The 13,472-nt window shown below is 36.2% G+C and overlaps 1 protein-coding gene across 1 annotated transcript; it reads left to right on the forward strand.

The window, feature by feature from the left end:
* Positions 1–1,110: 1,110 nt before the first annotated feature.
* LOC143532272 (NADPH-dependent diflavin oxidoreductase 1-like) lies at positions 1,111–8,580 on the forward strand. The gene is made up of 12 exons (XM_077027363.1): positions 1,111–1,129; positions 2,464–2,605; positions 2,721–2,903; positions 4,313–4,404; positions 4,479–4,663; positions 5,056–5,153; positions 5,260–5,334; positions 5,402–5,512; positions 6,047–6,172; positions 6,658–6,777; positions 6,846–7,062; positions 7,892–8,580. Exons 2-12 carry the CDS (start codon positions 2,471–2,473, stop codon positions 8,422–8,424), a joined length of 1,875 nt encoding a protein of 624 aa, XP_076883478.1. The 5' UTR covers positions 1,111–1,129; positions 2,464–2,470; the 3' UTR covers positions 8,425–8,580.
* The last annotated feature ends 4,892 nt before the right edge of the window (positions 8,581–13,472 follow it).

Genomic DNA, 13,472 nt, shown 5'->3' on the forward strand with positions numbered 1-13,472 from the left:
AGATGAAGCGAAGGATGATTGAATGGCATTGGAAAGCGGGAACATAAATGGATAGTGATCCCCGTTGCTAGTGCATCAGATGATAGAGATGCGTGTCCCAATATCCTTCACATAAAAACCAAAAGGGTTGAAATCTAAGAAAACATTGTTATAAAGTATTAAAACGTTTAATGGCAAGTAATTATATTAATTATGTGAGGGGTGTCAAAAATATTATTAAGTATGAGTGGTGGCAAAGGAGGACATGGGGTTCGGTTACCTGTGCCTACAACTAGAATAGTAAAACTATTACCCACTATAGTATTTACATTAAAGATCCTTTAACTTATACTTGTTACGCTCCTCTAAGATTAACATAACATACAATTTTGGAACCATACAAAGTTGCGTGGCCACACGTTAACCACACAAAGTTTTGTAACCAATATGTATGGAACTTAAATGTTGGTTGGGGGTTATAACGTTGGGAGGAAAACTCTTATACGACCAACGTGGAATACCAAGTTCTTTTGATCAGAGTTCTCATTTTGTCTCGGAGCACCATATACCTAATAGTAGAGATGCTAAAAAAACTTGTTCCAAACCGGTTTCAAAACTGGCCCGATAACAACCCCAAACCAATTTGGGCCAATCCGGTTTCCAACCGTCCCAACTTGTAGGTGCGTATAGCAAATCAGACTTTGAAGATGCAAATCGGTTTCCAAACCGACCTGATATTTCCTTAAACCGGTTTCTTATGCCCCAAACCGGTTTATAACCTGAACCGATTCAATTTGATAGGTTTGAAAGGTTTCTTTCCTAAACCAGTTTTGACAAGTCTTTGGCTAAACCGATCCGGTTTGAGCCTATTAACTAACTTGTATGTGTGTACCTAATACCTAATAGTAAAGGTAGGAAAGTTTGTATAAGACTATGAGGATTTCATAAATACTGTTACCTGAATATTTTAGCACAATTGTTTTAATTTTCATTTTATATTTCAATAATCTTTCCATCAGTCCAACCAACCCCACCTCCTGTTGTCGGGCGGCGGTGTTTTGTACCACCGGAGGTCCGGTAGTGTGGTGCCATTACCGATCGTTGTTCCTGGTGGTGTACTCGGAAGGGGTGGAGTTTACTTCTTTTTAAGGTATCATCAGTCTAGTCTTTTCTATGTTGTTTATTATTGTCAAACCCTATTCAAATTTGAAAACCCCAAATTGCATAAACCCTAGGTTGACCCTGTTGTGTTCTATATGAATAATTAATTAATATCAAGAAAAAAAATATATGGGGATTTGTTGAATCTTTGTATTTTAAGTATTGGTTTTAGAAGTTTTTACGTGGTTAGCCTATAGATGCTATATTCATTGGTGATTCATAGGGCATAGCCATTGCCTTATATTTCCATTGGAGGTTACTTGTTCATATGTTTCATCACATTAATGCATGATGCCTTAAAGGTCACAATTTGTGACTGTTTGCTTTCGTATTGAATCTGGCTACTCATGGCATGGCAATAATCGATCTCTCTCACAATAGTCTTCTAGTAGTAAGAAGTTGTAGGAAGAGTATCAAACGGAGTCTAACTGAACTCAAACTATTAGCATTGGAATCGTCTTGTCGAACTTTATGATAATGGATTTTAGGTTTTCACCTTTTGATTTCTAGCTTGTAGAATTTTAGAATTTTTTAGAATTTTTTCGCCATTATGTCTTTTATTTTATCAAATCCTTAGAATTTTTTTCGCCATTATGTCTTTTTAAATCATTGTGTCTTTTTATTTATTTTCGCCATTATGTCTTTTATCCTCGACGTTGTGCTATATTGCTCAATATTATGTTATATTTTGTTTGCAATTTATTGTGTCTTTGAACCCTTCCTAGATTTAGAAGACCATGTAAGATAACTTATCCCCAACAATTTGCTTAAACTAATAAGCGTAACAAATAAGCTAAAACTTAAGACTTGGTTTTAAACCAAGCCCTCATGACTTGATTAAACCATTAAACATCGTTGTTTAGTTAGGGGTGTTCATTACTCGCTTAGTTTCCTACTTTCCTATGCACATATGCCCGAACATGAGCGAAGCATAATGCTAACCCCTCTTTCGTTTTCGTTAAAGTTTTGACACTGTGCGGCCTGAACGACTGAATTATCATTCGTTCGGTTTATTCCGAAACCGAATCCTTTATATGTTTGGGGGGCGATTGATTACCCCTCGACATAAACCCCCTGCTTGCTTCATTGATGATTTAAAACCCTAATCCCGTCATATTATTATGCTTTATTATAAACATGATGATGATTATTTCTAATCCCACCTTTCTTTCTTATAATTAATTAATTAATGCAACTATGCAAGTGTTGGACAAAATGCCACTCTACTTTCTTTTCTACACTGCTAACCTCAAGTCAACCGTCATAGCAAGCAATCAACTACCAAAACCCTCAAAAAATATGAACCATTTTGATTTCTTGCAGCAAAGCAATGGAGGAGGAGAAACTGTTGATTCTATACGCTACTGAAACAGGCAACGCCTTAGATGCTGCAGAACGATTAGCCCGTGAAGCCGAGACACGAGGCTGCCCCGTTCATATACTTTCCTTGGACGAATTCGATCCAGTAAGTCAATATTTTTTCATATATTATATTGTTATTAGCTTGCATATTATATTTATACTTACTTGCTTTCTTTGATTTTTGAATTATGCATATTGATTGCTTTGGACTACACTAGAGCTCCTTACCTCGTGAAAACTTTGTTATTTTCGTCGTCTCCACAACTGGTCAAGGGGACACCCCGAACCCCATGAAGGCATTTTGGACATTTATTTTGCAAAGAAGTTTAGGTCGACACTGGCTAGAAAACACACGCTATGCCATCTTTGGATTGGGCGATTCAGCTTACCAAAAATATAATGTAAGTTATTTAGTTTTTATTAATATATGTGAATTTAGAGGTTGGTTTTTTTGGGTCAGTTTAGGGCCCAAACAGAACCAAAAAACAAAAATTCGGTTTTGGGTTTTTGAAAACCGTTAGGTTTTTTATTTTTTAAGTTTTTGTCATTTGGGTTTTAAATTTTTGGGCCGAAATATAAAAGTAACCCAAAAATCTGAATTGGGCCTTAATTTTTAATGAATTAATGATTAGGGCTTTTCACGAGCCGAGCAAAGGCTTGCTCGTTTACAACTGAACCGAACGGCCGAAATTCGAACCGAGCGAAAATCGAAACGGGCCAAAATTGAATCGAGCATTTTTCTATTAAAGATCTAGCGATATTCGAGCATTATATCATTTCTTTTTTACTTTAAAATTTTCACTAAGAAACAAGTTTGAAGGTTGTAAATGATATATTTTGTAAACAATTAGACAAGCGTGTAATATGCTGTATATTTTATCAGAAAGAAGTTTGAAGTGAGATAAATGAACATGTAAATAAACTTCTAGTATTCTGAATACCTGAAGCGGACAAATGGAACTATAAAATTGACGGAATATGAAAATTTTAAAAGGGTTAAAAAATTGTATACACTTATATTAATGTGTTTTGTCTATAGATTTATATATTTGTTCCTATACAATTATATTTAAAATAAATTAAAAATATTCGAGCCGAACTGAACCGAGCAGACCTTTGCTTGTTGCTTAGTTCGTTTACAAACCGAACAGAGCAGAGCGGCTCGTTTACAATCGAGCGAAAAAACGAGCGAGCATTTTCCGAGAAACTTCCGAGCGAGCGGCGAGCGAGTTCGAGCGATGAGCGGTTTGGACAACCCTATTAATGATATATTGGTTATTACGCATTGGTCTAACATTTTTGGGCTACATCATTTATTAAGTTTTAATAAATTACTTAGCTTTCAATAAAAGAAAATTTTATCCATAAGTGTAATGACAAAAGTTGAGTTTTCTGGTTTTGGTTCGTGTGGTTTGGTTTTTTAGGTTTTTTAGTACATGGAAAACCAAAACTGAAAATTCAGTTTTTTCGGGTTTGGTTCATTTTTCTGTACATGCAAAGCTGAAACCGAACCGTAAATTTGGATTGATCAACTTTGGCTAATAAAGGCAGTTTGGTTTTAATGGTTCAGTTCATTTATTGGTTTCGGTACATGCAAAGCTGAAACCAAACTAGAAATCCGGTTTTTGAAAGAACGTAAAAACTAAACTGTCGGCTTGGGGTTGGGTTCGTTATATCATATTATTGTGGTTTTCTTTTGTTGGATTCAGTTGGCTTTTATTTATCATGTATTTTAGTTTTTATTTTTAAATAGTCAATTTCTTTAAATATGTTATGGTCAATAACTTATAATGTGTGTGTTTCGTTTCAGTTTGTGGCAAAGAAACTTGACAAACGACTCACGGATCTTGGTGGAACATCAATTATTGAAAAAGGGTTGGGAGACGATCAACATCCTTCAGGGTATTTTGGTTATTTCAATTATTCTCATATTATATATCAAATAAACAAAGTTGTGCATATGATGTTTTGTGCAGGTATGAAGGAGCATTAGACCCATGGATGTCATCTTTATGGACTATATTATATACTCAAAATCCACTTTTGTTTCCAAAAGGCATAAATATTTCTGGTTCTGATATCAAAACGCTTCATCCACCTAAATTAGATATCACATATCTAGACTCTCATCAAGTATATTCACAAACTGAAGGACAAATCGGTAATTAGCCTCTTTTAGTCTCAGTTTCAGAATCTTCATGAAGTTTGGGTTTGGTATAAAGGGTCTGTGTTAGAACTAAAAGGTACATAGGCAAGTTTTTGTAAATAAAATCTACCTACCTGTGTTATATATATCGGTATTTTTTGTTGTAAAAATTAAAGTATTAGTATGTGAAAACAAAAAGAAACTTTTGGGTCAAATGGTTTGTGTGTGGCCCAATCCGCAAATATGTGTTTCTTGTTCCAGATCACGTGTCTGACACGGTTTTCGGGTTCGGATCGTGTTCAGATTCGTGTCCGGTTGGACTCGACACGACTTGTTAACACTCCTATTTTTATACTTATGTGCTTAACATTCTGGTAGGTTGCTGATAATTATGTTTTTGTTCACAGATTTGAAGTCATTCGAGAAGGAAATAATAATGTCTCGGTCAATGCTGTCTGGAAAAAAGTCAAATGACAAGAATAAGCCTGACTGCTTTTTGAAAATGGTAGCTCTTAATCTATTATTATCTCAAGTATATTATAAATAAAATGTATTTTATTTTTAACCTAATTATGAAAATTATAATGTATACCATTTTTTTATTAATATAGGTGAAAAATCATCCATTATGTAGACCGGGTTGCGGGAAAGATGTACGCCATTTTGAATTTGAGGCGGTTTCATCTGTAAGTAAATACACTAGTGATCCTTTTTTGTTTAATATTTTATAATTTGTTCAATTTATTTTTTCAGACTATAAATTATGAAGTTGGTGATGTTATTGATATTCTCCCTGGACAAAACCCTGAAGCTATAGATGCGTTTATAAAGCGTTGTTATTTAAATCCCAAATCATATATCATTGTGAGTATCGTTTATTTAATCATGCATTTCACATGGGTTTCCTTTCCTTTTACATGCATTTTTCTAAGAATTTCTAGTTTTTGACGTACATGCATATATGATCTATGCAGTTAATATTGCCAATATATCGGTTATTGGTCTGCATGTGAGATATCGGTACGGGTACCAATAATATCAGCGATATTGACCAATATTTGACCGACATATCACCGATATTTCCGATTTCAGTGTTTTAAATGTTGATTCTCAGTTTTTAGTGTTTAATAGACTTAGTGTTTCAAGTCTTAATCAGTTCCTACTTGCTACAATTGTTAGTGTTTTGCAAGTTGCAGAAGCTTAATTTGTTAATGGTAGGATAGTATACTGGATTGTTAGTGTTAAATTGCTATGTATATTAATTCTGCATTATTGATATCCCACGGCGATAACTAGTATCTCAAATATCAGTCCTTGACCGATATCCAATATTTTTCCACACTAACTGCAAAGGTTATGATGACTTGGCGTGTATAAGATCTAAATTTTGGATTTCAGGTTAAACATAAAAATAAAGACGATTTTCGTGAGGATGGTGTAATAAACGTTCCAATAAATTTGAAAAGATTTATTGAGTTGACTATGGATATCGCATCTGCTTCACCCAGACGTTACTTCTTCGAGGTAAGTTCGTGTTCGTTAACAAAATGATTTTGAACATGTTATTAATATCATAAACGAACAGTTGATGGATGCTAAGAGACGAACATAACTGAGCTAACACCAATTACTCGCCCTAAAAAAATAATAAAACCAAACTAAACTGTTATGAGCTTAAAAGTTGTAATGGATATATACTAGGACATTAACACACTTAAACAAGCGTAAACCAACGAACATAAAGGAATGAACATTAACGACTGAACAGAGTGAAAGAACGGAAATGAACGAACAACTTTTTTTCTTGTTCGCTCGTTTATTAAATAAGCAAACGTAAATGAACGTCCCACCAAACGGTTCACTGAACGTTTAACGAGGTAGCCATTTTTCTGAGTGTGTTAGTTATAATAAACTCAAAAAATAGCAACTTTAATGTTTTCCTTTTTTATTTTTTATTTTTCATGCATTTATTTTCACATTTTATTTACACGAGCTGATTATCGATATAGGTGATGAGCTTTTTTGCAAGTGCTCAACATGAGAAGGAAAGACTCGAGTATTTTTCCTCACCCGAAGGCCGGGATGATCTTTACCAATACAACCAGAAAGAACGAAGGACTGTTTTAGAGGTAATTATTAATGATTATTAATGCATTAGCTATGATTACAAATTCAATATTATTACAATGTTATGTAGGTGCTTGAGGATTTTCCATCGGTTAATATGCCATTCGAGTGGTTGGTACAACTGGTTCCGCCGTTGAAAACACGGGCCTTTTCAATATCTTCTTCTATGTTGGTTCATCCTAATCAAGTGCACCTCACTGTGAGCATAGTTTCATGGACCACACCTTTCAAGAGAAAGCGTAATGGTTTATGTTCCAGTTGGCTCGCTTCACTTGATCACAACCAATGTATGCCTTATCTTTTAATAAATTCTGTTACATTTATCACTAATGTTACTAAATTATTTAACCTGCCTTGTGTAAGTTGCGTTTACCAGATTTCACTAGTTAGGGGTGTGTATGTTTCTTAGTAACCGAAGCATAACTGAACCTAATAAAAAAAATGATGGATTGAGTTTAGTTTTTTATAAAAAACCACCGATGGTTTGATTTTATGTTTCTTCAAAACCATTTTATCAGTTCGAGTTTTGCTATTGGTCAAAAACCAAAAATGACTGAACCAAAAACACATTTTAAGTGATTTACAAAAAATTAATAAAGGGTGTAGCACTGTAGCCCGAAAATTTAAAATCCAAATGTGTGATAATCAATTTATAATTACCAAACATTTTAAGCCCAAAAATAGTAACACTAAAAAATCCAAAACTGAATAACCAATTGGTTTTCTGTTCGGTTTTAAACTGAAATTGAATAACCAAATCGGGTAACCTTGCTTATTCGGGTCGGTTCGGTTTTTTGGTTCCACCCAAATAAATTCCATCCTGAATCGAATAAACCGAATAACCCAAGAACCGAACCGATGAACACCCCTACTTGTACCACTGATTGGCAGTAAGCCTGGCAAAACATGTGGGTTGGGTCTGGTTAGGTGAAAGGTCAAACTGGGTGCGGAATAAAACTGGTACTGAGCAAAATGAGTTCGGGTCAAAACGGATCCTTGCAAAATTATACTCGGGTTAAAACAAGTTGCCTTTAGGAAAAGAAAGTCATCAAAATAGACTCCACAGAAAAGAAAGTGTTAGTACATTACTAATATGTGAATGGTGTTATTCAACAGGCGTATGCATACCAGCATGGTTTCACAAAGGCTGCCTTCCTGCTCCCGACCCCTCACTCCCGCTCATCCTCATCGGGCCCGGAACGGGCTGTGCACCATTCCATGGGTTTGTGGAGGAACGGGCCTTGATGGATAACAAAGGCGTCCCAACTTCCCCAATTCTTTTCTTTTTCGGATGTCGAAACGAGCAAAATGATTTCTTATACAAAGATTTTTGGGCATTGCATTCACAAAACAGTAACGTGCTTTCTGAACAAAAAGGGGGTGGGTTTTGTGTTGCGTTTTCAAGAGACCAACCGAAGAAAGTGTATGTTCAACACAAAATGCGCGAACAGAAGGCGAAAGTGTGGGAGTTGTTGAGCAACGGGGCTGCAGTTTACGTTGCGGGTTCTTCTAATAACATGCCTGCGGATGTGTTGGCGGCGTTTGAGGATGTCGTGGCGGAAGAAGGTGGTGTCGGTAGAGATGACGCGGTAAGGTGGTTGAGGATGTTGGAGAAGGGTGGGAAGTACCATGTTGAAGCATGGGCTTGAGTTTGGTTCATTGGAGATGTGCTATTATTTTTTATTATTTAATATTTTTTTTGGTTATCTTGTATAAGATTAGACAAGAAAAACTGCTTAAATGGATTTTGTAACAATTTTTTAAACAATGTGTAGCGCCAAACGATGTGTAGCACAATAGTTAGATATCCAGTTATACATTTTTAAGGTTATACACGTTTGCATTATTTGTTGGTTAAACAGAACATATAGGTCATGTAAGCATTATAATTCATCCTATATAAAACCGTCTAATATTCTCTGCAAATTGTTTACCACAACATTTTACTCTCTCAATTGCTCTCTAACTTGCTGCATTAGTATTAAAGTCCAAGTTTGACCATGAAAGTCAAACTGTTCAAGTTCTTTCTCTTTTGTTATTCCATCATCGGGTAATTTATTATTTTTGTACAACATATCATGTGGTCATCACCATGTTGTCACCTTATGTCTACAGTCATGGCTGTGTTTCACTACCGCTTGTCGGCTCGTCTAATGTTCGGTTATTAAAGTTTAATGTTAAAAAAAACTAACTTTTGCAAAACTAATAAAACCTTTCCAACACGTCACTTCATCTTATTATTTCAAATATGTTTGACATAAACCTGACTCAAACCGGGTTCATGTCCGACCAAAAACGAACCACTCGTTTAACTTGTTTTCTTAAATAATTTTTGGTTCGGAACGAACCGAACTCATTAAAATTAACTAATAAATATTATAACCTATATTGATCCTAAATCTAAAATAAATTGACTATAAATCAAGTAATTAACAATTTTCACTTAACTTATAATAATTGCATAAAATTATATTTTAAAAAAAATTTCGTTTAAGAATTTGTAAACCGAATTCTTAGTCTTCCTCAACCTCGTTTTGATCATAGTATTTTCTTATCTAAGGTCATTCGTTAAACCGAGCTTTGATGGTTCACTCGCTTAAGGCATCTTAGCTTATTTTCTCTTTTCCCGCTACTTAACAAGTGAGTTTCTTAAACCCGTTTATACTCTTTTAAATATTTTAGGGGTAGCTTATATATCCTAGCAAAACACTTAGTTTTATTTAGCCTCATTGCTTCAAACTACAATTCACATCATGGACTTGTGTGTTGGTACTTGCTTGTATTAATTATGCCTCATGATTGATTTGGGTTTATTATTGCTTCATAACCGCAGTAGCCTCAATAAGTAGATCATACGCTCCCCTTACTAATTCGACTTAGTGTCATATAGAAAAGGGCCTCATTTGTTATTTTTACATAATTCATCTATGCTTGAATTATCATACTTGTCTCATGGAATTGTATGGATTTTGTCTCATATTATATTATTTCAAACTTGTGGGAAATTCACCACCTATCATAGTTGACCTTTATTTTTATATATGCTACATGTACAATAGTTTGATGCATTTACCAAGATCGAAGACAATCGCCTTTAGGCTACTTAAATAAAATGATGTAATAGTTAGTTTGTTTTGTTTTAATGTTATTTCCGTTTCAAACTAGAATACTTGAGATTTAATATGATAATGATAATATTGCTGCTTTAATAGTTGTCACATGTGTTTTGAGCAATCTATACGTTACGATCCGACATTCCGCCGCGTGTTGGGGTGTGACAACGAGGAAGATTTGGGATAGGGAAATACTAGGGGCCATGTTAACTTCCAAAAAAACCTTGTTTAATCTATACCCCATCTTCTATATTTGATAAAATTTTACTAAGTAATGGTCATCTATAACTCTAAATTTTACTAAGTAATGGATAGTGACCCCCGTTGCTAGTGCATCAGAGGATAGAGATACGTGTCCCAAGATCCTTCACATGAAAACCAAAAGGGTTGAAATATAAGTAAACATTGTTATCAGTAACGGAAAGTAATTATATTAATAGGGGTGTCAAAAATATTACTCATTCCGTCCTTTTAAAAGTGTCCACATTTCCTTTTTTATTTGTCCCATTACAAATGTCTACTTTCAAAATTTATTAACTAATTTCCAAGTTTACACTTAAACACACATAACTCACAGTCTAACATTAAAAAACAGTATTTATGGACTCAATTTCAAAGGGCATTATTGTCATTTGATAAGCAAAAAAACAATAATTGAATCTACCTTAAACTTTGTGTTTTTCAAACTAAGACACTTTGACCGGGACGGAGGGAGTATTAAGTATGAGTGGTGGCAAAGGAGGAGGAGGGGTTCGGTTACCCGTGCCCACAACTAGAATAGTATAACTATTACCGACTATAATATTTACATTAAAGATCCTCTAACTTATACCGGTTACGCTCCTCTAAGATTAATACAACATACAATTTTGTACCGTACAAAGTTGCGTGGCCACACGTTAACCACACAAAGTTTTGTAACCGATATGTATGTGACTTAAATTTTGGTTGGGTTATATCGTTGGGAGGAAAACTCTTATATGACCAGCGCGGAATACCAAGTTCTTTTAATCGGAGTTCTCATTTTGTCTCGGAGCACCATATACCTAATAGTAGAGATGCTAAAAAAACTTGTTCCAAACCGGTTTCAAAAATGGCCCGGTAACAACCCAAAACCAATTTGGGCCAATCCGGTTTCCAACCGTCCCAACTTGTAAGTGCGTATAGCAAATCAGACTTTGAAGATGCAAACCGGTTTCCAAACTGGCCTGATATTTCCTTAAACCAGTTTCTTATGCCCCAAACCGGTTTATAACCCTGAGCGATTCGATTTGATAGGTTTGAAAGGTTTCTCTCCTAAACTAGTTTTGACAAGTCTTTGGCTAAACCGATCCAGTTTGAGCCTATTAACTAATTTGTATGCGTGTACCTAATACCTAATAGGATCGCTACCTATAGTAAAGGTAGGAAAGTTTGTATAAGACTGAGGATTTCATAAGTACTGTTACTGGAATATTTTAGCACAATTGTTTGAATTTTTATTTTAATTTTCATTGTTAAGTAATTTTTAAGAATTTAATAAAACTGTTACCAAAATATTATAGCACAAATGTTAAATAATCAATTGATTATTAATCAATAAAAAGATTTATGCCCAAATTCATTATTTTAGACAATTTATTTTTGGTGACAAAAATTTCAAGCCCAAATGATAAAAACTGAAAAAGCATAACCCAAACCTAAAACCGAATGGCTTAAGAAAAGTAAAAAACAAAAACAAATGACTAATATTTAGACTTTTAGGGGGTGTTTGGTACAGAGAATGGAAAAGGAGAGAAAATAGAAATGGAAATGGAATTGTAGAGAAAGAGAATTGGTATGGAGAATGAGAATCATTTCTCTTGTTTGGTACACGAGAAAATAAACAGAGAACTCTACCATACCCAACCCCACCTCCACCCAACCTGACACCACTCACCACCGCAGCCCCACCACCACAGCCCCACCACCACCAGCACCACCACCACAGCCCCACCACCACCACCAGCCCCACACCACCAACACCACCACCACAGCCCTTTCTTCAACCACAGCCCACCACCACCGGCTGCCGCCACCAATTCCCCTTCTTCAACCACATTACACAAGAAATTAAAAATATTCAAATTTTTGGAACATAAGATATAGAAAAAGGAGGCTCAGATCTGTCATCACTGCCTCTTTGGAGATTTTGTGGTGGTGGTTGTGGTGGCGATGATGATGATGATAATCAGAAGCCACCTGCGACCACCGCCGATTTCCACCACCACTGTCACCCACCTGCGACCACAATCACCCAACCATCTGAAAACCCTAACCTACCACGAACCACCACTTGAAACCCTAATCTCCGTTCACCCGTACCACCTGCAACCTACAACCGGTTACCATCTCTGTGTTCACCACTGCGAACGGCGGAGACGGGGTGGTGGTTGCAGACTTGGAGACGAGGTGGCGGTTGCAGACTTGGAGACGAGGTGGCGGCCGGAGACGAGGTGGTGGCCGGAGACGAGGTGGTGGTCGGAGACGAGGTGGTGGCCGGAGACGAGGTGGTGACATGCTATGAGGAGGCTGCTGAGAAATGGATTTCTCTTTGTTTTAAAGAGAAATGGAATTCTCTAGTTTTAGAGAAATAGAAAGAGAAATAGAAATGAAAAGTGGAAAACAAACAAAAGAAATATTTCTAATTCCATTTCTCCCCAATCAAATCCCTCTACCAAACACCCCCTTAGTGTTTTAGTTGAACGACTACTGCAAGGTCATATCCACCCTTTCCATCAGTCCAACCAACCCACATTTTTCTTATTAATCTTTCCTTTTAAACCCACCAAAAACGCTCCAAACAAACACAAAAATACACATGGGTAAGTTCAACATCCAGTTAACTCTATGCTCAATCCTACTCCTGAGTCTATCATTCATTGCATTGCATTTTTCTTATTAATCTTTCTTATGACCATGAATTTTGCTTTCAGTGACGGCAAATTTAATGGTAGTAGTCTCAATCTTTTGGGGAGGAACCCGGTGTTACATGAGTATCGTGAGATGCCTATCGTTGGTGGCTTGGGTTTTTTTAGGATGGCACGTGGGATAGCAACCGCGAAAACATATAATTTTAATCTTTTGGGTGATGCAGTTGTTGAGTATAATGTTATGGTATCTCATTATTGAGTTCAGATTGATTACATATGTATCATTATTTGTATCTTTGAGTTCAAATGAAAGCCCAACACTATAAGATATTTGAAGAGGTAGGTTCCCGCAAAGCCCAGTTGGACCCGCAAGACTCACCTGAAAGAGGTACGTCTGCTCAAAGACCAACTGGATCCGCAGGACCCACCATGCTCAGAGAGATGAAGACCTTACACGCAGTAAGCCAGCTGTTCCCACAGGAAAGCCTCTCTTGGTACAGTACCCTGCCTGTCCCCGCAGCTGTGGGTACAAGCCAAGAAGGAAGGCTACCCGAATTAACAGTAAGGCTACACGCATAAGGCACTAACTCTTAATACTTCAGTAATGTCACCTGAAGAAGGAATGAGCAGGGCGGGAATATTCCCGCCCAAAAGAGCCAGTCCGTACGCTTCTAGAAGATCTTTTGTACTATA

The sequence above is a fragment of the Bidens hawaiensis genome, unplaced genomic scaffold (genome assembly GCF_021521415.1).
Source record: "Bidens hawaiensis isolate Kalapana, Puna unplaced genomic scaffold, B.hawaiensis_p1.1 tig00009425_1, whole genome shotgun sequence".
NCBI classification, from domain to species: domain Eukaryota; kingdom Viridiplantae; phylum Streptophyta; class Magnoliopsida; order Asterales; family Asteraceae; genus Bidens; species Bidens hawaiensis.